Here is a 25760-nt window from a genome sequence, read left to right on the forward strand (position 1 = left end):
TGTCTAAGTCGGATCGGCGACTATGGGTATAAGTAGCTGGAAGTTGTAGCTAACTGTTGCAAATAAAACAGTTTTGATTTTCATTGTTCTTTCCATTTCGGGACCTATCGTTCCTTACTTTCCGAATAGCCCTCGTATTTATCTCATTGTAAGAAAAGAGGGTCAGTGTCTTCATGGAAAAAATCTTTTAGTTGCCTACGGAATAATGATTGTACCCAAGCGTGTACCCGTTCGTCTGAAGAAAATCGAAAGGGGCGAGTGTCTTTCTCATGGCTTCAAAAATATGGCTGTTACGTGGGGAGGGATCGGTACTATGTATAAGGGCTTCCCTGCGAAACTTCTACAGCGTAGTCGAAACAACTTTGAAAACATATGGCATGTGATTATACTGCAACAGAATTTTACCGTCTGTCAACATTCCTGGGCATTTGGACTTGATGGCGAGCTTCAATCTTTGCGAAGTGTCCAAGTTCCGGTGTGCGTTTATTGTGGCACCATGTTCCAGGAAGTCAATGAGCAGTGGGTCCTTGCAGACAAAGAAAAAGGTTATCATGACTTTCCCCGATCTGAGGCACCTGCTGTTTCAATTAAACTGTAGAATTTTCGAGGGGAAGCTCTTACACATCCTCCAAATGGCCCCAATATCTCTCCACGCGATTTTCATGAAACCGCATGGAGACATTCGTGACTGTCAATTTGCTTCGGACGAAGATTTGCTCTCCTGAGGAATCACCAATGATCAGCGACATGAGGATGCAGAAGACAGTGGAAACCATTGCGTTACAGACACCGAACGTGTATCCACAGGGCATGTGGACTGTAATTGAAAAAGTGTCATGATGATCTCTCCATTGGAAAAAGATTCCGGAATGGTTCCCCATTCGGATCTCCTGGAGGTGACTGACGAAGCGGAGGTGACCATGAGATAAAGACTGAATAACCGACGAAAGGATAATTTTCTACGAGCCGGGGTGTGGAATGTCAGAAGCCTGAAAGTGGTAGGGAAGCTAATAAATCTGAAAAGGGAAATGCAAAGGCTCAGTCTAGATATAGTGGTGGTCAGTAAAGTGAAATTATAAGTAGAGGAGGATTCCTGGTCAGATGAGTATAATGTAATATCAACAGCAGCAGAAAATGGTATAATGGGAGTAGGATTTGATATGCTCTAGGAAGGTAGGGCAGAAAGTGTATTAGTGAGAACAGTTCAGTGACAGGTTGTTCTCATCAGAATCGACAACAAAGCAACACCAACACCTACAACGATAGTTCAGAGATATATGCCGACGTCACAAAGCTGAAGAGGTAGAGAAAGTATATGAGGATATTGAATAAGCAATTCAGTACGTAAAGTGAGATGAAAATCTAATAGTCATGGGGGACTGGAATGCGGTTGTAGGAGAAAGAGTAGAAGAAAGGATTACGAGAGAATGTGGACTTGGTACTAGGAATGAGAGTGGACAAAGACTAATTGAGTTCTGTAATAAATATCAGCTAGTAACAGCGAATATTCTGTTCAAGAATCACAAGAGGGGGAGGTATACTTGCAAAGGCCGGAAGATACGAGAAGAATGCAGCCAGATCGCTTCTTGTTCAGAAATCAGTTACTGGATTGCAAGGCGCACACAGGAGCACATATAGACTCAGCTCACAATGTAGTGATGATGAAGAGTACGCTGAAGTTTAAGGGATTTGTCGGGAAGAATCAATGCGCCAAGAAGTAGGATATGGAAGTGCTGAGGAATGAAGAGATACGCTTGAAGTTCTCTAAGACTGTAGGTACTGCGATAGTGAATAGCTCAGTAGGCAGTTCAGTTGAAGAGGACTGGACATTTCTAAAAAGAGCAATCACGAAAGTTGGGAAAAAAATAGGTACAATGAAGATAATTGTGATGAAACCTTGGGCAGCAGAAGAAATAATTCAATTGATTGACAAAATAAGGAAGTAAAAAAGGATCAGGGACATTTAGGAATACCAAAATACAGGTGACTTACGAATAGAATAAAGAGGAAGTGCAAGGAGGCTGAGACGAAACAGCTGCATGAAAAGTGTGAAGAAATCGGAAAGGAAAAGATTGTCAGGAGGACTGATTCAGCATATTGTAAAGTGGAAACAACCTTCGGTGTAATTAAAAGTAAGGATGGGTAATATTAAGAGTACAGCGGGAATTCCACTGTTAAATGCAGAGGAGAGAGCGGGTAGGTGGAATGGAAAGGGTACACTGAACACCTCTATTGTGGGGGCGGGAGGAGATTTGTATGATGTGATAGAAGAAGAAACACGAATCGATTTAGAAGATATAAGGGATCCAATATTCGAATGAGAATTTAAAAAAGCTTTGAAAGACTTAAGATCATATAAGGTAGTAGGGATAGATATCATACCATCAGAATTTCTGAAATCATTGGCGGATGTGGCAAAAAAATCTGACTTTCGGAAAAATAATATCCACACAATACCGAAAACAGCAAGAGCTGACAAGTACGAGAATTATCAGCTTAACGGCTCATGCATTCAAGTTGTTGACAAGAATAATATACAGAAGAAGGGAAAAGAAAATTGAGGATGTGTTAGACGACGGTCAGTTTGGCTTTCGGAAAGGTAAAGGCACCAGAGAGGCAACTCTCACGTTGTGGTTGATAATAGAAGCAAGACTAAGGAAAAATCCAGATATGTTCATAGGATTTGTCGATCTGGAAAAAGGGTTCGACAGTGTCAAACGGTACAAGATTTTCGAAATTCTGAGGAAAATAGGGGTAAGCTATAGGGAGAGACGGGTAATATACAACATGTACAAGAACCAACAAGGAATAATAAGACTAGAAAACCGAGAACAAAGTACACGGATTAAAAAGAGTGTAAGACAGGTATGCAGTTTTTCGCCTCTAATGTTCGATCGATACATCGAAGAAGCAACAATGGAAATAAAAGAAATGTGCAGGAGTGGAATTAAAATTTAAGGTGGACGTATGTCAATGATACGAACCGCTGATGACATTGCTTTCCTGAGTGAAAGTGAAGAAGAAGAATTACATGATCTGCTAAATGAATTGAGCAGTGTAATGAGTACGGATTAAGAATTGAGGGTAAATCGAAGAAAGAGGAAAGTAATGAGAAGTAGCAGAAATGAGAACAGCGAGAAACTTAACATCAAGAGTGATGCTCACGAAATAGATGAAGTTAAGGAATTCTGCTGCCTAGGAAGCAAAATAACCAATGACGGACGGAGCGGAGAGGTCGTTTGGAACAGACTAGCACGTGAAAAAAGGGGAATCCATGCCAAGAGAAATCTGTTAGTATAAAACACAGGCCTTAATTTGAAGACATTTCTGAGAATCTACGTTTGGAGCTCAGCATTGTATTGTAGTGAAACGTGGACAGTGGGAAATCCGAAACGGAAGAGAATCGAAGTATGTGATGCAACAGACGAATGTTGAATGGGCTGATAAGATAAAGAATGAGGAGGTTCTGCGCATAATCGGAGAGGAAAGGAATATGTGGCAAACACTGTCAAGAAGAAGGGAGTGGATGATAGGACATCTGTCAAGACTTCCATGGTACTAGAGGGAGCTTTGGAGGATAAAAACTGTAGAGGAAACCAGAGTTGGGAATACATCCAATAAATAACTGAGGACGTAGGTCGCAGATGCTACTCTGAGACGCAGAGGTTGGCACAGGAGAGGAACTCGTGGCGGACCGCATCAGACCAGTCAGAAGACTGATGACTCAAAATAGATGAATACAAAAATCATGCTGCCACCTGACACGAGATTCCTGCCCATTCTTTTTTCGCTCGCTGTGGACTCATCATACACAGTATCAAACCTTTTGCGCTAAGGGAAGTTCTAGGAACGATTTATAACGATAGGAACAATGTCTGGTCTTTCTTATTGAGTGAAATAAAGAATGAAATGACTGATGAGGCCAGAAAATTACAATTTAAGGGTTGAACTGGAGGTAAAGCGATAAATTCGAAATTCACACTGGAAATGAATGTTTGGAGAAGAAAAAGTGATATCTCGGAAATGAATCATCACAAGTGCGTTAACGAGAGTAAAGGAACCAGTCGCAATAATTTCTGCTTCACTACGAAGATGTCAAGGGAAAAGGGAAGCTAATTAACAAAAGAATTTTGAAATTGATTCCCTCAGAGAGAAGGAATCGAGGGCCTCCACCTACAAGCCGGAATTACGAACTAGATACCAAGTGGGTTGAGGATACTAAGAACAGTACTGCAAGGACAATGAGCATAGAAGTGTTGTTGGGAGACTGCCCTAGACATACAGGGAATACCTTCACTGGTAGTAGAGGGAGCTATAGGTGTTCGCTCTTTCCGCGCGCTAAACGAGATTGGAATAATAGACAATTGTGAAGGTGGTTCGATGAACCCTCTGCCAGGCATTTAAATGTGATTTGCAGAGTATCCATGTAGATGTAGAGAACTATGGAAATACCAAGAACGTAACACATTACCATGCCTAACATGGTGTAAAAAACCCAATAGCGTTCAAACCAGTTTCCAGCCGTCTTGCAATGGATAAATAGGAGTTCCGTGTGGTTTTAAAGGGAATGTCGTATCGTTCTTCCTCGAAAATAGTGGCAAGTTCGGGTACTGATGATGGAGGTGGACAGCGACCATGTACCATTCTTCCCAAAGTAGACTACGAAGAGTCAATAACCTTGAGATGTGGTGACTGGTGTCCAGGGGAAATGTGACAGTTTATCTTCGTGCTCACGGTCCCAGTCCTGGGCGTCACAAGCTGTGTGCATAGGTACCCTGTCGTCTTGGAACACAGGATTACCATTGGAAAACAAACATTGTACCATGGGACGTACCTGTTTAGCCAAAATGGTCACTTAATCGTTGGTAGTAATGCGCCTCTGCGGAGTAACCATGGTGTCCACGAAATACTACGATACGGCTGCCCAAATCATCATCGGACGGTCGCCATGTTTCACCTTTGGGACGTAAACTTGGACAGAAGCTGGAAAAAGTGCGCAACAAGACCCAGCCGACCAAATTACTTCGTTCCGTTACTTCATAGCACAGGCTTTACGGTTTTGACACCGCGTTTCCCTGTTTCAGGCATTTGTATGACTGATGAATTCCAGATCGCTCTGCATTTCCCTACTTTGAGTCGTTTTGGTGCTGACAGTGTTAAAAAGTGCGACATTAAGTTCTTTAGTGACTTTTTCCGCTGTCATCCTCTTACTTTTGGTCACAAACGTCTTCAGTGGCCATCTATCACAATCACTCAACACACACATTCGTCCGTGTTGTGACTTGGTGCATGATGGTCTTCTACGTTCACTGTATGCAACATAAATCATCGATGCGGTGCCTCTTGAAACACCAAACTCTTCGGCTACCTTGTTTAAGGAAGCACCGATCACACGAACACCAAGAATTTGACCTCGTACTCACAACCACATAGTAGACTGTTCGCATCACAACTGGCACTTGGAAGATGTAGATGACATCACACAGTTGCTGTTAGTGTACAAACGCAACAGTACATCCTGCTAGCTTCGGTAGCATCTGCATTACATTCAAGCATACATTCTCGCGGTGTTTCCGTATGTACATGCAACCCCCAATATAATTCCTGTGTATGCATTTTCAATGCTCCTGGAGGGTAACTACACTCCTGGAAATTGAAATAAGAACACCGTGAATTCATTGTGCCAGGAAGGGGAAACTTTATTGTCACATTCCTGGGGTTAGATACATCACATGATCACACTGACAGAACCACAGGCACATAAACACAGGCAACAGAGCATGCACAATGTCGGCACTAGTACAGTGTATATCCACCTTTCGCAGCAATGTAGGCTGCTATTCTCCCATGGAGACGATCGTAGAGATGCCGGATGTAGTCCAGTGGAACGGCTTGCCATGTCATTTCCACCTGGCGCCTCAGTTGGACCAGCGTTCGTGCTGGACGTGCACACCGCGTGAGACGACGCTTCATCCAGTCGCAAACATGCTCAATGGGGGACAGATCCGAAGATCTTGCTGGCCAGGGTAGTTGACTTACACCTTCTAGAGCACGTTGGGTGGCACGGGATACATGCGGACGTGCATTGTCCTGTTGGAACAGCAAGTTCCCTTGCCGGTCTAGTAGAATGGTAGAACGATGGGTTCGATGACGGTTTGGATGTACCGTGCACTATTCAGTGTCCCCTCGACGATCACCAGAGGTGTACGGCCAGTGTAGGAGATCGCTCCCCACAAATGATGCCGGGTGTTGGCCCTGTGTGCCTCGGTCGTATGCAGACCAGATTGTGGCGCTCACCTGCACGGCGCCAAACACGCATACGACCATCATTGGCACCAAGGCAGAAGCGACTCTCATCGCTGAAGACGACACGTCTCCATTCGTCCCTCCATTCACGCCTGTCGCGACACCACTGGAGGCGGGCTGCACGATGTTGGGGCGTGAGCGGAAGACGGCCTAACGGTGTGCGGGACCGTAGCCCAGCTTCATGGAGACGGTTGCGAATGGTCCTAGCCGATACCCCAGGAGCAACAGTGTCCCTAATTTGCTGGGAAGTGGCGGTGCGGTCCCCTACGTCACTGCGTGGGATCCTACGGTCTTGGCGTGCATCCGTGCGTCGCTGCGGTCCGGTCCCAGGTCGACGGGCACGTGCACCTTCCGCCGACCACTGGCGACAACATCGATGTACTGTGGAGACCTCACGCCACACGTGTTGAGCAATTCGGCGGTACGTCCACCCGGCCTGCCGCATGCCCACTATACGCCCTCGCTCAAAGTCCGTCAACTGCACATACGGTTCACGTCCACGCTGTCGCGGCATGCTACCAGTGTTAAAGACTGCGATGGAGCTCCGTACGCCACGGCAAACTGGCTGACACTGACGGCGGCGGTGCACAAATGCTGCGCAGCTAGCGCCATTCGACGGCCAACACCGCGGTTCCTGGTGTGTCCGCTGTGCCGTGCGTGTGATCATTGCTTGTACAGCCCTCTCGCAGTGTCCGGAGCAAGTATGGTGGGTCTGACACACCGGTGTCAATGTGTTCTTTTTTCCATTTCCAGGAGTGTACATGATATCCGCGCACCGAAGCATTCAGTTAATCTTTCGCAGTGCGCTCTGGAGTTTAGGTTCAAATGGCTCTGAGCACTATGCGACTTAACTGCTGAGGTCATCAGTCGCCTAGAACTTAGAACTAATTAAACCTAACTAACCTAAGGACATCACACACATCCATGCCCGAGGTAGGATTCGAACCTGGGACCGTAGCGGTCGCTCGGCTCCAGACTGTAGCACCTAGAACCGCACGGCCACTCCGGCCGGCTGGCGTTTGGGGCTGCAAGAGAAGCAGGGTTGTAGCTTCGTGGTGGGTGTTGCAGGCTGACCTACTGGGAGGTGTACCTGGGCGCAGCCGACCTGTCTGCCGTGGAGCCGGGGCGCACCGTGGTCACCACCATCAGGGGCATCCAGTACCCCGGCTATGACGCAGCTCTCACCGGGCTCACCAGCGACATCGGGCTCATCGACCTCGGCGCGGACGTGCCGCTTTCTCGTAAGTACCGTCACACTGGTTTCTCAGTACCATACTGCAAGTACCCGACTCCTATTGCTATCACTACTTCATACATTTCACGCCAGGACCAGATGACTCGAAGTAATTCGTAGCTCATCAACTGATACTATAGCTAAATCAGCGAAGTTATATGTTTAGGAACACTACTGTCGGTTCCTCTATATACTGAGATGATACGAGGATTGGAACTTTAACAGTGGCAACTATTAAAGTCTCGTACAAAATAGATAGGTGTTTCAAAGTTTTACTGACCTTCAAAGTAGTCACCAGCATTGTCTATAGCCCGTTGCTAGCGATGTGGAATTCGTAGGATACTCTTAACAGTACCTGGTGTGTTGACAGTTCGAGCGACGTGGTCTATTGCCCGACGAATCTGCAGCAGTTGTGAAGCGAATCTACATCTACATCTACATCCATAGTCCACAAGCTACCTGACGGTGTGTGGCGGAGGGTATCTTGAGTACTTGCCGTGAAGTATTTCCTTCAGTTTAGAAACCGAGTGGAACTCACGAGGGCTTAAGTCAGGGAAGTGCAGTAGGTGGTGTAGCACTAAGCAGCCCCATCAGTCAAACGAATCAGTAACAGCTCGCACTGTATGTGCTTGAGGATTGTCCTGTAAAATGGTCAGATCCTGCAGAAAGTATCATCACTTCTGTCTCCAAGCTGGGTGTAGGTTGTGTTCCAAAAATGAACAGCATAGAGACTGAAGTGGTGACACTTTCTGCAGGAGCTGACCATCATTTTACAGGACAATGCTCAAGTACGTACAGAGCAAGCTGTTACTGATTTGTTTGATTGTTGGGGCTGCTAAGTACTATACCACCTACTGCACTCCCTTGACTTAAGCCCTCGTGAGTTCAACACGATTTCTAAACTGAAGGAAACACTTCACGGTATTCGCTTCTGAACTGCTACAAATTCGTCGGGCAATAGACCGTGCCGCTCGAACTGTCAACACAACTGGCACTGCTAAGAATATCCTACGACTTCCACATTCCTGGCAACGTGTTATACACAATGCTGGTGACTACTTTGAAGGCCAATAAAACTTTGAAACACGTATGTATTTTGCACGAGCTGTAGTTGCCACTATTACAGTTCCAACCCTCGTAAAATGTCATGGGACAGCGGTATGTTCATACACAGATGATGGTCGTATCGCCTAGACAAGGTATAAAAGGGCAGTGCATTGACGGAGCTGTCATTTATACTCAGGTAACTTATGTGGAAGGGTTTCCGACGTGGTTATGGCCGCACGACGGAAACTATCAGACTCTCAACGCGGAATGGTAGTTGGATCTAGACGTATGGGACATTTCACTATGGAAATCGCTACGCGATTCAATACTCCGAGAGCCACAGTGTCAAGAGAATGCCGAGAATATCAAATTTTAGACGTTGCTTCTCACCACGGACAACGCAGTTGCCGATGGCCTTCACACAACGACCGAGAGCAGTGGCATTTGCGTTGTCAGTGTTAACAGACAAGCGACACTGTGTGAAACAACCACAGATATCAATGTCGGATCTACAACGAACGTATCTATTAGGATAGTTCTGCGAAATTAGGCGTTAATGGACTATGGCAGTAGACGACCGATGCCAGCGACTGTCCTAACAGCAAGACAATGCCTTCAGCGCCTCTCCTGGGCTCATGAAACATATCGGTTGGACCCTAAACAAATGGTAAACCGTGGCCTGCTCAGAGAAGTCGATGCGCAGCTCGTGGTCGTGCGGTAGCGTTCTCGCTTCCCGCGCCCAGGTTCCTGGGTTCGATTCTCGGCGGAGTCAGGGATTTTCTCTGCCTCTTGATGACTGGGTGTTGTGTGATGTCCTTAGGTTAGGTAGGTTTAAGTAGTTCCAAGTTCTAGGGGACTGATGACCATAGATATTAAGTCCCATAGAGGCGTCGCTAAGAGCTAATCGTAGCGTTGGAGTGTGGCGCAGACCACACGAAGCTATATACGTAAACAAGACACTGTGCAAGCTAGTGATGGCTACATAAGGTGTGAGCTGCGTTTACATGGAATGGACTATCTCATCTAGACCAAATGAGCCGACCATTGACTGAAAATGGTTATCTTCGGCTACATAAAGATCATTGTCAGCCAATCGTGGATTTCATATTCCCGAACAATGAAATTTTTATGGATGACAATGCTTATGTCACCGGGACAGAAGTGGTCGCAGTTGGCTTGAAGAACATTCTGGACAATTCGAGGGAACGATTTGGCTCTGAGCACTATGCGACTTAACTGCTGAGGTCATCAGTCGCCTAGAACTTAGAACTAATTAAACCTAACTAACCTAAGGACATCAAACACATCCATGCCCGAGGCAGGATTCGAACCTGCGAACATGAATCCCATCGAACATTTATGGGTCATAATGTAGAGGTCAGTTCGTGCACGAAATCATGCGCCGGCAACACTTTCACAGTTGTGGACGGTTATAGGGGCATCACGGCTCAATATTTCTGCAGGAAATTTCGAGTGACTCGTTCAGTCTATGCCACGTCGAATTTCCGCACTATACCGGGCAAAAGGAGATCTGACGCGATGTAAGGAGGTATTCCATGACTTTTATAGCCTCAGTGTATACAATAACAGCAGTAATAATATGTAGTTTTTTTCGGCATAAAGTTCAAGTTAAGGCTTCAGCAATTACTCAGGATAGGCATACTGCAATAAGGAAACATACTATTTCGTAATTGTTTTAATTGCATGACGTGCCTCACTAAGAGTCTTCAGTCACATTTTCTGTGTTGTTTCGGCAGATATTTGCAGTTTTCTTTCTGAAATGTGTAGATGAAGTCGGCCTAAAGAAACACCGCTCATCACGTTTCATTCGATGTGCAAAGTCAACGGAAAGACTTGTTTGTTTCCCGTCACAAACCTAAATGAATTCAATCGAAATTTTCCGTGCCCATGCGACCAATGTCCAGAACGTTCTTCAAATCAAACGCAAACAATTGTGGCCGAGTGACATGGCGCATAGTCATTCATAGAAACTCCGACATTGTTTGGGAACATGAAGTCCATGAATGGCTGCAGATGGTCTCCAAGTAGCCGAACACAACCGTTCCTAGTCAATGTTCCATATAAAGACAGCCCACACCATTGTAGAGGCACAACCAGCTTGCGTAGTGCCTCGTTGTCTACTTGGGTCCATGGCTTCGTGGGGTCAGCGTCACACTCCAACCCTACTATCAGCCATTACCAACTGAAACTGGGAGTCATTTGACCATGCCATGGTTTTCTAGTCGTCTAGCACCCAACTAATATGATCCCAAGACCCGGGGAGACGCAGCAGGCGATGTCGTGCTATTAGTGAAGGAACTCGCATCGGTCTTCTGATACCATATCCCATTAACGCCTAATTTCGCTGCACTGTCCTAACAGATACGTTCGTCGTACATCCCACATTGATTTCTGCCGTTATTTCAGGATGTGTTGCTTGTCTGTTAGCACTGACAACTCGACATAAACGCCACTGCTCTTGGTCGTGAAGTGAACGCCGTCGGCCAGTGCGTTGTCTGTGGTGAGAGGTAACGCCTGAAATTTGGTATTCCTGACACTGTGGATCGCGGAATATTGAATTGCCTAACGATTTCCGAAAAGGAATGTCCCATGCGCCTAGCTGCAACTACCTTTACGCGTTCGAAGTCTGTTAATTCCCGTCGTGCGGTCATATTCACGTCGGAAACCTCTTCACATGTATCACTTGAGTACAAATGACAGCTTCGCCAATGCACTGCACTTTTATACCTTGGGTACGCGATACAACTGCCATCTTTGTAATTGCTCATAGGTATCCCACGACATTTGTCGTCTCAGTGCCTGTTATGTGGCTCACTTAATAAAACCCGAGAATGTTCTCCGCTTGTGGGAAACCTGTTTAGTTTCATTCATATGAAACCGGAGAACTTTTTTTTTCGTTGAATAACTTTTTACATCCTTTGACTCATGTTGAGAACATTCTCAGATGAAGTATATTCTCAGACTTGCTTTATTCATGCGAACGTGAGAATTTGCTCCGAAATTCCGAGAATAATGTACATTCACCGTTTGATTCATACGACCTTATGTTCGGTTGGAAACTGGTTGAGCTGTACCTGTTCCTACCGACAGCAGCAACTCCCCTTGAGTTTGAAACCGTTTTTCACTGATAGCACATCACACACTTTTCGGTCACTGTCGGTATGGATATTTTTAAGACCACTGTTCTTACGCCCTGTTACACTGCTGCAAGTGATACACCACTGTTTATAGAATCGTTGGACAGTCCGTATTGATACATCAACAAGTCGGGCAACTTTATTCGCCGTATAGTCATAGGCACTCCCAAACACGGTTGCTTGTCTCTGCTGCTTTGTTACCGTACTCCTATGTCTCTTGGTCGGCCCATCTCACTGCCCCGCTATCATTCGATCGACTGACGCATGTACACCACTTCCCTGCCATGACTTACGAGAGGCAGTCAATCGGGATCTAAACACCCGCCATGACGGAATCATGGAATCGTTCCATTCAAAAGGAATCACAACACACGATGAAACATTTATCCTACTGGGAGACGAGACGATCGGTTGCTGATCTGTAGAACGCGGCCGGCCACACAACTGTACCCACTCTTGCACTTCCTTGCCCGACTGAAACGGACGTCGACACACGTCAAGTGGCCAAAGATGTGAAAATCACACGGTGAAGGACGCGGGCTGTAGGGGGAATGTAGCAGTACTTCTCAAGCAAATCGCTGAAGCGTAGCCTTCGTCCGATTGGTAATGTATGTGGGTGGGTGATATCTTGCAACAGTGTGATATCGTCCAATAGCATTACGACAGACCGAGGGCAAACGCTGAAGCCAACGGTGGAAACATCCCTCATCTATCCTGTCAAAGAAATCCAAAGTTGTTCACACAAGTTCCGGTAAGGTCAGATGACCTTCTTCTTCAACTACAGGGGTCGTCTGCTCGTCGAGTTCCTCGAGCGTGGAACCACAATCAATACACAGCGCTATTAAAACACTTTGGAGCAGCTGCGATGTGCATTAATGCTCGGGAATGCTGTTGGACGCTATCATCCTGTTATACAACAACTCCCACCATCACACTGCACAGTCGGACGAAGGCTACGCTTCAGCGATTTGGTTAGGAAACACTGTAATATCCACTGTACAGCCAGGATGTATCATCATGCGATTTTCACATCTTTGGCTACTTGCAGAAATGCACGTGTGGACGACGGTTTCAGTCGGAAGTGGGAGTGCAAGATTTGGTGCAGTTGTGGATCCTTCAGCGGCCGACCGCGTTCTAACGAAACATGGATTGATCATATTGCCTCCCAATGGAATAGATGTCTTAAAGCTTGTGGTGATTGCTATTGAATGGAACGATTTCACGGTGCGGCTGTCCTTGGTGTTCGGTTTTCATTTGACTGTCCCTTATACACCAGCAGTGGTGGGTCACATGATCTGTGCTCTCCAAAGGTATCATTATTTAGTCATGTCTTGACAGTGTGAGAGATCAGCTGTGAGTCCTGCAAGACGTTTGAAAAAACATGCTCTTTGTTTATGTTGCAGCCTACGTGCAGCCAGCCAAACTGCCCGCTCGCTCGGAGATCGGTAAGGTCTACTTGGGACAGGAGGCCATCTTCGTGGGATTCGGAACCACTACTGCTGCGTCCGCAAGTACACAAATGTTCCAACCTCTTGCCATTAAACGTTTTAAATTTCTTGCTTGATATACTGTAAATTCTAATAGACAACGGTGTGTTGCGTGTGGGGATCAAAATTCGTCGTGGCAGAGACTGCAAAATATTTCCTCCGCAGCGATAATAACGACCGGCGGTCTGTGCACAGAGCCGGCCGCGGTGGTCTCGCGGTTCTAGGCGCTCAGTCCGGAGCCGCGCGACTGCTACGGTCGCAGGTTCGAATACTGCCTCGGGCATGGATGTGTGTGATGTCCTTAGGTTAGTCAGGTTTAAGTAGTTCTAAGTTCTAGGGGACTGATGACCACAGATGTTAAGTCCCATAGTGCTCAGAGCCATTTGAACCATTTGAATCTGTGCACAGAGGGTAGAACCTGGGCGGAAAGTACGCGGAGAATCGCTGTGTAACTTTAAACTGGAACGGCTGATTTCTAGAAGCGATTCGTGTAAGACAACTTTCGATAGGAAAACCGATATTTGACGGGGATAGCAAAATCGATCCAGGCATTGACATGTAAACATGGGAGGGAAACGAACTCCGAAATTCAGTTCGAGTCTTCCAGAAATTGTATCCTATGCTAATTCAGAAATGGATAAGGGTACCTTAAAAATTTTAACGGTGTAACTCGTTTTCCTTTGGATGAATAAAAATAAACTTCGGGGTAATAAATATTCTTGCTGCATCTATAGTTAATTTCGAAATACAGGCACGGTAAGAGGTAGAGGTTGCATTAGATCTCGCTTAAATTGCATCGCATCCCAAGTTTCTTAACTTTATACTGAATAACTTTCTACGAAATTCACAATTAAATTTCCGTTTGTTTCCAATCGATAAGCGATGAAGAATTTCGTTGTTGTGGTAGCTCCGGATGTGGTCTTCTGTAGAGCCTTCTGAACTGGAGTATATCCCGTAGAACCTTCTACCACAAGCCTTCTTCAGGTTACGTAGTTACCTTTCAGGTAGTACCGCGCGCTGTCGTAAAATTACACTTTTAATCACAAACCAATTTTTTATTTAAATACCGAAAATATGGTCATTATGTTGATGCAAAATAATATTTTTAGTTAAATACCCACGTTTTTTAAACTAAATGTCCAACATATGCTGCTTTTCATGTCAGGTATTTTCTAAAGTTTCGACGTATCCCGAAGACAGTTTTCATAGTACTCCATTTGATTATGACCACATGGACGATATTGTCAGTTAGTTACATGTTGCACAGAGCATTTGAACGATTCTTTAATCGAAATGATGTCGAACGAATCATTTTACAAGATATGTACAGGTATAAGGTGTTAAATTCAATTAATTTATTTTCCAGGCTATCAGTTTTTCAACTTTTAAATATAAATTCGTTCATGGGATAGAGTGAGTTCTCCATAAGAAATTATATTTAAAACTTGTTACAGTATGTTATTGCACAAATGATCAAAACTTTTTGCTCGTTCCTGAGCCATTGATATCTTTAATGATACGAATGAATGTCGTTTTCCCCCTCTAATGTTGTTCGTATTGACATCACAGTTATTCGCAAATTGTGATGGATTACTTACGACGAATTCATTAGCGAATATATTTACTACAACGGTACAGCTAAAATGCCTAACTTTGTGAAGGAGTACCTACGTGACGGCCTGGGTGAAAACCACATACACTGACAGAAAAGATCGCAACAGGAAAAAATAATTAGAGTAATGAAAGTTCGGGAATACACTTGTCTTGGTAACTCGTAAGTGACTGACATTGCAAGACGACAGGTTAATGTAAGCGCGAGATACGCATTGCAGATGTGAAATACAGGTACATTAATAACCAGTGTAACCGTCAGAATATTGAACGCCAGCATATAAACGTGCATGCATTGCATTGTTCAGATGCCGGATGTCAGTTTGTGGGATGGAATTCCATGCCTTGGTCGGTCAATACAGGGATCGCTAATGCTGTTTGTGAATGACTCTGCAGGTGCGTCCAATGATGTCCCATATGTTCTCGATGGGAGACGGATCTGGTAATCGAGCTGACCAAGACAACAAGTCGCAGTCTATATAGTTTGTTGGGTTGCAACATCAGTATCTGACTAGCGTTATCCTGTTAGAAGACACCTCCTAGAACGCTGTTCATGAATGGCTACACAAGTTGAATCGCCAGAATGACGTATAAATTTGCAGTTTGGGTGCGTGGGATAAGCACGAGAGAACTCCTGCTGTCATACGAAATCACACTCCAGACCATAGCTCCAGGTCTCTAGCATGCAGACAGGTTGGTTGCAAGTCCTCAAGTGGCTTTCTTCTAACTAACACACGGCCGTTAGTGTCACCGAGGCAGAAACAGCTTTAATCAGAAAACTCGACAAACATTCACCCTCTCCTCCAGTGAGCTCTCGCTTGACATCACTGAAGTCGCTAATGGCGATGGTTTGGGATCAGTGGAATGCACGCACGGTATAGAGCGCCTGGCTCGGATCTGTCATTGAAGCAACCGATTAGTAACAGTTCGTTGTGTCACTGTGCCAACTGCGGCTCACATGGCTGCTGCAGATGCAATACGATGCACTAGAACCATTCACAGAACACGATGGTCTTCCCCCTCAGCAGTGCAAAGTGGCCGTCAGGTCTGCTTGCAACCGAACGGTCTGGTGACCACCGCTGGCAGCAAGCATGTACAATGGCTATATTCCCGCCAAGCCATTCTGCAGCATCACAGAAACAACATCCAGCTTGTCGTAACCCTATTACACGCCACCATTCAAACTCAGTGAGGTGCTAATAATGGGGTCTTTGTCGCCTTAATGGTGTTATTGGCTGACATCAACTCACCACGTCCAATCTGGGAGATAATTAACGTTCAAGACTGTTACAGCGTGAAACTTAAAGCAAACCTGATTCGCATCCTCATAGTGACCGTACTAGGGCCACTCTTATGAGAATAGCGTGAAATCTGAATAGACATCATCTTTCAGATGTTACAAGTACGCTTATCAACTTTCGTTGACGTCGAACAACTCCTTCTTGGTTTTGCGATTTCTTTCGTCCATGTACACTACTGGCCATTAAAATTGCTACACCAAGAAGATATGCAAATGATAAACGGGTATTCATTGGACAAAAATATTATACTAGAACTGACATGTGATTACACTTTCACTCAATGTGGGTGCATAGATGCTGAGAAATCAGTACCCAGAACGGCCACCTCTGGCTTTGATACGCCTGGGCATTGAGTTAAATAGAGCTTCGATGGCGTGTACAGGTACAGCTGCCGATGCAGCTTCAACACGATACCTCAGTTCATCAAGAGTAGTGACTGGCGTATTGTGACGAGCCAGTTGCTCGGCCACCATTGACCAAACGTCTTCAATTAGTGAGAGATCTGGATAATGTGCTGGCCAGGGCAGCATTCGAACATTTTCTGCATCCATAAAGGCCCGTACAGGACCTGCAACATGCGGTCGTGCATTATCCTACTGAAATGTAGGGTTTCGCAGGGATAGAATGAAGGGTAGAGCCACGGGCCGTAACACATCTGAAATGTAACGTCCACTGTTCAAAGTGCAGTCAATGCGAACAAGAGGTGACCGAGACGTGTAACCAATGGCACCCCATACCATCACGCCGGGCGATACGCCAGTATGGCTGCTTCGAATACACGCTTCCAATGTGCGTTCACCGCGATGTCGCCAAACACGGATGTGACCATTATGATGCTGTAAACAGAACCTGGATTCATCCGAAAAAATGACGTTTGGCCATTCTTGCACATCGGTTCGTCGTTGAGTACACCATCGCAGGCGCTCCTGTCTGTGATGCAGCGTCAAGGATAACCGCAGCCATGCTCTCCGAGCTGATAGTCCATGCTGCTCCAAACGTCGTCGAACTGTTCGTGCAGATGGTTGTTGTCTTGCAAACGTCCCCATCTGTTGACTCAGGGATCGAGACGTGGCTGCACGATCCGTTACAGCCATGCGGATAAGATGCCTGTCATCTCGACTGCTAATGATACGAGACTGTTGGGACCCAGCACGGCGTTCCGTATTACCCTCCTGAACCCACCGATTCCATATTCTGCTAACAGTCATTGGATCTCGACCAACGCGTGCAGCAATATCGCGATACGATAAACCGCAATCGCGATAGGCTACAATCCGACCTTTATCAAAGTCAGTAACGTGATGGTACGCATTTCTCCTCCTTACACGAGGCATCACAACAACGTTTCACCAGGCAACGCCGGCAAACTGCTGTTTGTTTATGAGAAATCGGTTGGGAATATGACTCACGTCAGCACGTTGTAGATGTCGCCGCCGGCGCCAACCTTGTGTGAATACTCTGAAAAGCTAATCATTTGCATTTCACAGCATCTTCTTCCTGTCGGTTAAATTTCGCGTCTGTAACACCTCGACTTCGTGGTGTAGCAATTTTAATGGCCAGTAGTGTATTGTTCTTACTGCTCGCTTACGTGCAATCAATACGTAGTTTTTGTGGTGAGCTGCCCCAGAAAATTATTCCATTAGACATAACTGAGTGGAAATATCCAGAATACGCCAGGAGATTAATTGGTTTGTTTCCAAGACTAGCATTATGCGAAGAGCAGAAGTAGCTGAACTTAATTGGTTGAAGAACTCAGCTTTATGCTTCTTCCAGAAATAGTAAATTTTATAAATGAATAATTTTAAAGCCAAGGCGATCATGGGGTCCTTTAAAAAATGATACACGATTGTGAACTCTAGCTGAACGTGAAGTTAAAGTAATATTTCCACAGTCAGAGCGTGTCCCATTACAATTTCACAACTCACTTCTGCCTTCTGAGTTTTTATACTGAAACTTCAGATGTCATATTCTTCTGCTTATCATTTACTTGTAAAACGTTTAGACCTTTTGCTACAAAGGATATTTGATATTCAAATGCAAGGTTTCCCGACAATATGTACCGATAAAATTCTCTCGAATTTCCAACCGCGTCACGTGGTTTGAAATCTACAATGATTTTACGCGACTTGTTGCGGCTGAAAGTTGGAGAGAATTATGAACGATATTTGATTTACACCCCGCCCTTTTTTCAGGGCAGAACCTTTTCACTTCCTAGTAAATATGTTACATATTTAACGCATCAATTCCATCCCAACGACTTTCGATTTTCTTCCACAGTATGAGTTACATGTTGTGTTTCAGACGCCATCTCCGACTACAGTTTGAACTACGCGATCCTGGAGGTGATCGACGACGGAGACGAAGGTTGGGCCATGCGTGCCAAGGGACACAACGGAGAATCAGGCTGTGTAAGTACGGTTGTAATACTTACTGACTCCATAAAACCATCTGAGTGCAAGTCTTCAGATTTCGTAGCCATCTGTAAGTCTCGGATTCTTCATACAGGCGGATATCCTGCTAGTCTCGTAGCATAATTACGTAAAAAAGGAAACTAGTAAAGATATCTGTCAACTCGTGTTGGGGTCCGTGCCCCTGGCTTTGATTGCACTGTACGAGGGTTGGAACTGTAATAGTGGCAACTATTTATTTACAGCTCATAGAAAATAGATACGTGTTTCAAAGTTTTACTGGTCTTCAAAGCAGTCACCACCATTGTGTGTAACCCGTTGCCAGCGATGTGGAAGTCGTAGGATACTCTTAGCAGTACCAGTTTTGTTAACAGTTCGAACGGCGTGGTCTATTGCCCGACGAATCTGTTGCAGTTCTGAACCGAATACCGTCAAGTGTTTCCTTCAATTTAGAAATCGAGTTGAACTCATGAGGGCTTAAGTCAGGGAGTGCAGTAGGTGGTATAGCACTTAGCAGCTCCTTCAGTCAAACAAATCAGTATCAGCTTGCACTGTACGTGCTTGAGCATTGTCCTGCTAAATGATGGTCAGGTCCTGCAGAAATTGCCATCACTTCTGTCTCTAAGCTGGTCGTAGGCTGTGTTCCAAAAATGAGCAGCATAGAGACAGAAATGATGGCAATTTCTGCAGGACCTGACAATCATTTAGCAGGACAATGCTCAAGCACGTACAGTGCAAGCTGATACTGATTTGTTTGACTGATGAGGGTGCTAAGTGCTATACCACCTACTGCACTCCCCTTATTTAAGCCCTCGTGAGTTCAACTAGATTTCTAAACTGAAGGAAACACTTCACGGTATTCGCTTCAGAACTGCTACAAATTCGTCGGGCAATACACCGCGCCGATCGAACTGTCAACACAACTGGCACTGTTGAGAGTATCCTACGACTTCCACATCGCTGGCAACGGGTTATAAAAAAATGTTCAAATGTGTGTGAAATCTTATGGGACTTAACTGCTAAGGTCGTCAGTCTCTAAGCTTACACACTACTTAACCTAAATTATCCTAAGGACAAACACACACACCCATGCCCGAGGGAGGACTAGAACCTCCGCCGGGAGCAGGCTGACAGTCCATGACTGCAGCGCCTGAGACCGCTCGGCTAATCCAGCGCGGCAAAACGGGTTATACACAATGCTGGTGACTACTTTGAAGGACAGTAAAACTTTGAAACACGTATCCATTTTGTACGAGCTGTAAATAAATAGTTGCCACTATTAGAGTTCCAACCCTCTTACTTTAAAAATGAATCATTGTTCTGGGAATATTGGAAACTGATTTGTGTGGGTTTTACTCGTATTATGAGTGTAGCTGTTGTTGTTAGTAAGGTTCCAGTATCAGTGCTTAACACATTTATTGATTATTATAACAGTTGTTTCAGAAGATTTCCATTTTCAAGTACATCTACATTGTCCTGACGTATATATAACATCTCGTCTGACTGCATCTGGTGACTGTTCTCGTTATATTTCACGTGAAATTCTAAAATATCGATTTCCCATCGATTTTATACTGTTTTGTTCAATGTGGTTTAACTGTTTTATACAGTCTGGGGGAATATTTTGAAATGGTACTGTAAATATTTCGTGTAATTTTTTTGACATTTAACACCATATTTACAATATTATATCAAAATATTAAGACGTACTGTATAAAAGAGCTAAAATCGACGCGAAATCGATATTTTAGAATTGACATGAAATATAACGAGAACAGTCAGCAGCTACGCTCACACCACATGTTATATTTACGTCAGGACAACGTAGACGTACTTGAAAGTGCAAATCTTGCGAAACAGCTGTCGTAATAATCAATAAAGGTTTTAAGTAGGAATACTGGAACCTTATGACCCTTCATGACATATAGTTCACTGCTGTCCCAATCATCAAGTAACTCTGTTGCTTTTACAAATGATTAACTTATCTGTACGTATTCTAGGTGATTAGGAGTATCCGGAAACTCTGTGTAATACGAAATTGACCACCAGATGTCACCAGAAACGTATGCGACAGTGTAAAAAGAGACGGGAATTTTGTGTCTCTCTATCCTGTCCGAGCATCATCATCTCCGAAAAACTAGTACACCCTACAACCTTCTGAATCCGCTTACTATACTCACCTCTTCGTATCCGTCTGCGATCTTTACCCCCAACACTCCCCTCCAATACTAAACTGGTGGTCCTTGATGTCTCGGAATGTGTCTTCCAACCAATCACTTCTTTTGGTCAAGTTGCGCCACAAATTTCTTGTCTCCCCAATTCTGTTCAATGCTTCCCCATTAGTTAGGCGATTTATAATCTTCGACATTCTTCTGAAACAGCGCATTTCGAAAGCTTATATTCTCTTTTTGTCTGAACAATTTATTGTCCGTGTGTCACTTCCATACATGGCTACGCTCCAAGCAAATATTTTTAGAAAAAAATCCTAACGCTTAAATCTATAGCCAATGTTAACCAATTTCTGTGCTTTAGAAATGATTTTGTTGCCATTACCAGACTACATTTTATAACCTCTGTACTTCGAGCATAATCGGTTATTTTGCTGCACAAATAGCAAAACTCAGCTACTACTTTAAGTGCCTCGTTTCCTAATCAAATTCCCTCATCATCACCTGTATTTATTCGACTACATTCTATTATCCTTCTTTTGCTTTTGTTGATGTCCATCTTACACCCACCTTTCAAGACACGGTTCATACTGTTCAACCTCTCTTCCAAGTCCTTTGCTGACTCTAACAGAATTAGAATGTCGTCGGCAAAGGTCAAAGTTTTTATTTATTTTCCCTGAGCTTTAATCCCTACTCCAGATTTTTCTTTGGTTTCTTATACTGCTTGCTCAATATATAGATTGAATAACATCGGGGATAGGCCACAACGCTGTCTCACTGCCATCTCAACCACTCCTTCCCTTTCATGCCCTTCGACTCGTATAACTGCCATCTGGTTCCCGTACAAGTTGTAAAGAGCCCTTCGCTGCATGTATTTTACCTCTGCTACGTTCAGAATTTGGAAGAGAGTATTCCAGTCAACATTGTCAAAAGCTCTCTCTAAGTTTACAAATGCTATACACGTAGGTTTGTCTTTCCTCAACCTAAGATAAGTCGAAGGGTCAGCATTGCCTCGCATGTTCCTACATTTCTCCGGAATCCAAACTGATCTTCGCCGGGATCGGCTTCTACCATGTTTTCCACTTTCTGTAAAGGATTCGTATTAGTATTTTGCAACCATGACCTATTAAACTGATAGTTCGGAAATTTTAACACCTGTCAGCAAATGCTTTCTTTGGAATTGCAATTATTACATTGTTATTGAAGACCTACGTATGAGGATGAGTCAAATGAAAACCTTAAATATGTTTGTAAATATTATTTATTGTGCAGAAGTGGTACAAAGTTGTATCACTTTTCAACATAATCTCCCCCACGCTCAATGCAAGTCCTCCAGCGTTTACAAAGTGCATAAATTCCTTTAGAAAAAAATTCTTTTGGTAGACCACGCAACCACTCATGCACCACGTGGCGTACCTCTTCATCAGAACGCTTTGATTTGACTGAAGGCCACAGATGATTTTTTACTAGACCTGTGTATGATGCACTGCTGATAGTGGTCCCCTTAGGCACGTAATGCTCCAAAATGACGCCTTTTTCGTCCCATAAGAGAGTCAGCATAACCTTCCCTGCTGATGGTTCTGTTCGAAACTTCTTTGGTTTTGGTGATGAGGAATGGCGCCACTCCTTGCTGTCTCTCTTCGTTTCTGGTTGATTGAAGTGAACCCAGGTTTCATCTACAGTAACGATCCTTGCAAGGAAGCCATCACCTTCTAGTTCAAAGCGCCGAAGAAGTTCTTCACAAGCATCAACATGTCGTTCTCTCATTTCAGGAGTCAGCTGCCGTGGCACCCATCTTGCAGACACTTTGTGAAACTGGAGCACATCATGCACAATGTGGTGTGCTGACCCATGACTAATCTGTAAACATGCTGCAATGTCATTCATTGTCACTCGGCTGTTTTCCTTCACTATGGCTTCAACTGCTGCAATGTTCCGTGGAGTCACAACTCGTTGTGCCTGACCTGGGCGAGGAACATCTTCCACTGAAGTCACACCATTTGCGAACTTCCTACTCCATTCGTAGACCTGCTGCTGTGACAAATATGCATGACCATACCGAACCTTCAGTCGTCGATGAATTTCAATAGGTTTTACACCTCCACTACGCAAAACCGAATTAAAGAATGCGGTTCTTCCCTGATTCAAGTCGCAAAGTGGGGCGGCCATCTTTATACTGATACTACGACGGTATGTGTGCATCTGCACTATGCTGCCGCCTACAGGCCATTCTACACGCTGTTGGTAGCACGCTTACCAACTTACAGGATAACGGCGCAAAATTTCCATTTGTTATTCCAAATTTAAGGTTTTCATTTGACTCACCCTCGTACATTGCTTGGCGACCATGCGAAACGTGCTGCAAACAATCCCGGAATCTCTAGTGTGGTTACAGCCTGTCGTGGCTGCAGATGTTCGTCACACTGAGCAACCTTTGTAGCCTGGAAAGTAACCACGGTACACAATTAACAAATGTTACGCTCTCATGTGGAAATTAAAATATGTTTCTTTCAATGCTTTATTCGTCATATCTCCTGCGCACGTGCATACAGAAGTTTCCACGAAATTTCATTGTCCTACGATCAGTGAGTGGTTTTTCATAGGGGCCCTCTCAAAATAGCGAAATTTTAATTATAACCACCCTGTGCGTTGGCGAGAATAATTCTGTTTGCTTACTCCGTAGATTTTCCTACTTTAAGCAGCTGACGGCCAGTTTACACGGCAGTCGACTGCTGTCGATGACTAAAGAGGAAGCAGTGGAATACGAAGGATACAAACGAATCTGACGCGTCATTATATCCGAGAAACATTCATAGAATAACGTCGCCGCGGAAATCTTGTTTCTCACGTGAGGATGTGCGTATGGTTGCAGGACGATTACGGCAGCCCGCTGGTGCAGTACAGCAACGAGACGGCCGTGGTGATCGGCGTGAACACTTTCATCGCCGGCGGCGACGGGTGCAACAACGCCGTCACCGGCTTCACCGTCGTCTCGCTCTACCTCGACTGGATCTCCTATGTGGCTGGCGTCGAGATTGACCAGGTCCCCGCATGACGTGTCTCCGGTGCCTCAAGTCCTGCCACTCTACTCACGAGCTCATCCGTTCTCGGAATTCCTGCGATACAAAATGGGCTTCGACGACTAAATTAAACTGTAATGTAATTCAATTCTGTGTATAATATAGAGTAAATGAGTCAGCTAATTTGTTCCATTTTTACCTCCTCTGAACCAGCACCGCCCACTTAACAGCAGCTTTATGCACCATGCATGGGAAGTGAGCTCTATTTACGCCTTTCCCCCTCCTATCCACTCCTTCTGACAAACACACACACACACACACACACACACACACAAAGTCTAAATTTTAATGCTGCTAAACTGGTAAACAACCATAATAAGGCGACAGAAATCAGTTTAGTAAAATCTGTCATGAGATTTAATAAAGAAAAACGTGAACAACATTACATTCATCCTCAAACATTAAAAGGCTATCAAAACATCCAAGTCGAACATGTACAGATCGTTAGCCTACGCTAACACTTCCGAACTCTACCCTCAATCAATGCTAACTTCTCACATTTAACATCCATCACTGCTGGCTGTTCGCCTCCAACTGCCCAACAGTACTTGCATCATGGCTGGCGACTAACTTCCAACTGGCGATTAACTTCCAACAAGTCCAACCAGCCACAGAGTCTCTTACAAAGAAAGCGCAGTCACAGATCCAATGCAAAGCGCTACACAGCGCTGCCAACACAGAAGCACCCCACTTACCGTTCATCCCCTTGTTGGACATGGAGCCACAAATCCCACCTCCAGTGAAACGTAGTAAAGGACAATCGTTGTCCAAGGAGCGGTTACCAAACATACGTACACAGAAGATACTCCGCAGCACAGATAAAAAAAAAAGAAAAAAAAATTACCTACAGATTTCGCAAAAGTTCGCAGCAATATAACCGTGTAGTGCATAACATCAACTACAGGTATTCAAGGCAGGGCAGGCGCACTTGTCACAAAAACTGCTGTTCGTGCTTTCCAAGGATGCTCGATATAATTTTTAGTATGCGTACGACAGTGATCTACTACGTCATGCACCTTAAATTGCGCGCGACATAAATTGCAGTAATTTCAAGCGAAGCAGAGGTTGGTTGCACAACTTCAAACACCGCTATCGAATTGGAAGACGTAAGTTAGCGAAATTTCAAACAAAGCGTCAACTTGACGATGCACAGCAAACTGCGGAATAGGCCCGAAATTTGCTGGATGAGAAAAACAAATATATCCCATCGCATCACTAAGGAAATGTCGCTATTCGAAGAGGAAATGCTTGTGAAGAGAACCCTGTAAATTAAAGGCATCAAGAGAGTTGTATGAAGATCAACTACCATCAAAGCTTTAACGCTTTCGTATACAATTGCGAGACTATTAATCTGGATGGTAAATTGGCTAGAAAGTTATTTACTGTGCTGCGAGAAGTTTCAGGTGTGCTGCCCTCTACGATTCTTTCTCGTGTGCGTGATCTTGCAAGGATAGTAGGGAATATTTACGTGGCAGTAAGCAAGAGAGCGAAAATGGGTGTAAGAGAGCTACACTCCTGGAAATGGAAAAAAGAACACATTGACACCGGTGTGTCAGACCCACCATACTTGCTCCGGACACTGCGAAAGGGCTGTACAAGCAATGATCACACGCACGGCACAGCGGACACACCAGAAACCGCGGTGTTGGCCGTCGAATGGCGCTAGCTGCGCAGCATTTGTGCACCGCCGCCGTCAGTGTCAGCCAGTTTGCCGTGGCATACGGAGCTCCATCGCAGTCTTTAACACTGGTAGCATGCCGTGACAGCGTGGACGTGAACCGTATGTGCAGTTGACGGACTTTAAGCGAGGGCGTATAGTGGGCATGCGGGAGGCCGGGTGGACGTACCGCCGAATTGCTCAACACGTGGGGCGTGAGGTCTCCACAGTACATCGATGTTGTCGCCAGTGGTCGGCGGAAGGTGCACGTGCCCGTCGACGTGGGACCGGACCGCAGCGACG

At 44.9% G+C, this 25760-nt stretch overlaps 1 protein-coding gene across 1 annotated transcript in view; it reads left to right on the forward strand.

Moving 5' to 3' along the window:
- LOC126336420 (elastase-1-like) overlaps window positions 1–23923 on the forward strand; it is a 50798-nt gene extending 26875 nt beyond the window's left edge. Inside the window, exons 4-7 of the mRNA XM_050000112.1 lie at window positions 7375–7547; window positions 13149–13256; window positions 18446–18552; window positions 23593–23923. Coding sequence (XP_049856069.1) covers window positions 7375–7547; window positions 13149–13256; window positions 18446–18552; window positions 23593–23775 — 571 coding nt within the window. The 3' untranslated portion in view covers window positions 23776–23923. The remainder of the gene's footprint in view (window positions 1–7374; window positions 7548–13148; window positions 13257–18445; window positions 18553–23592) is intronic.
- Window positions 23924–25760: the final 1837 nt, after the last annotated feature.

This window comes from Schistocerca gregaria, chromosome 2 (assembly GCF_023897955.1).
Source record: "Schistocerca gregaria isolate iqSchGreg1 chromosome 2, iqSchGreg1.2, whole genome shotgun sequence".
Classification (NCBI taxonomy): Eukaryota; Metazoa; Arthropoda; class Insecta; order Orthoptera; family Acrididae; genus Schistocerca; species Schistocerca gregaria.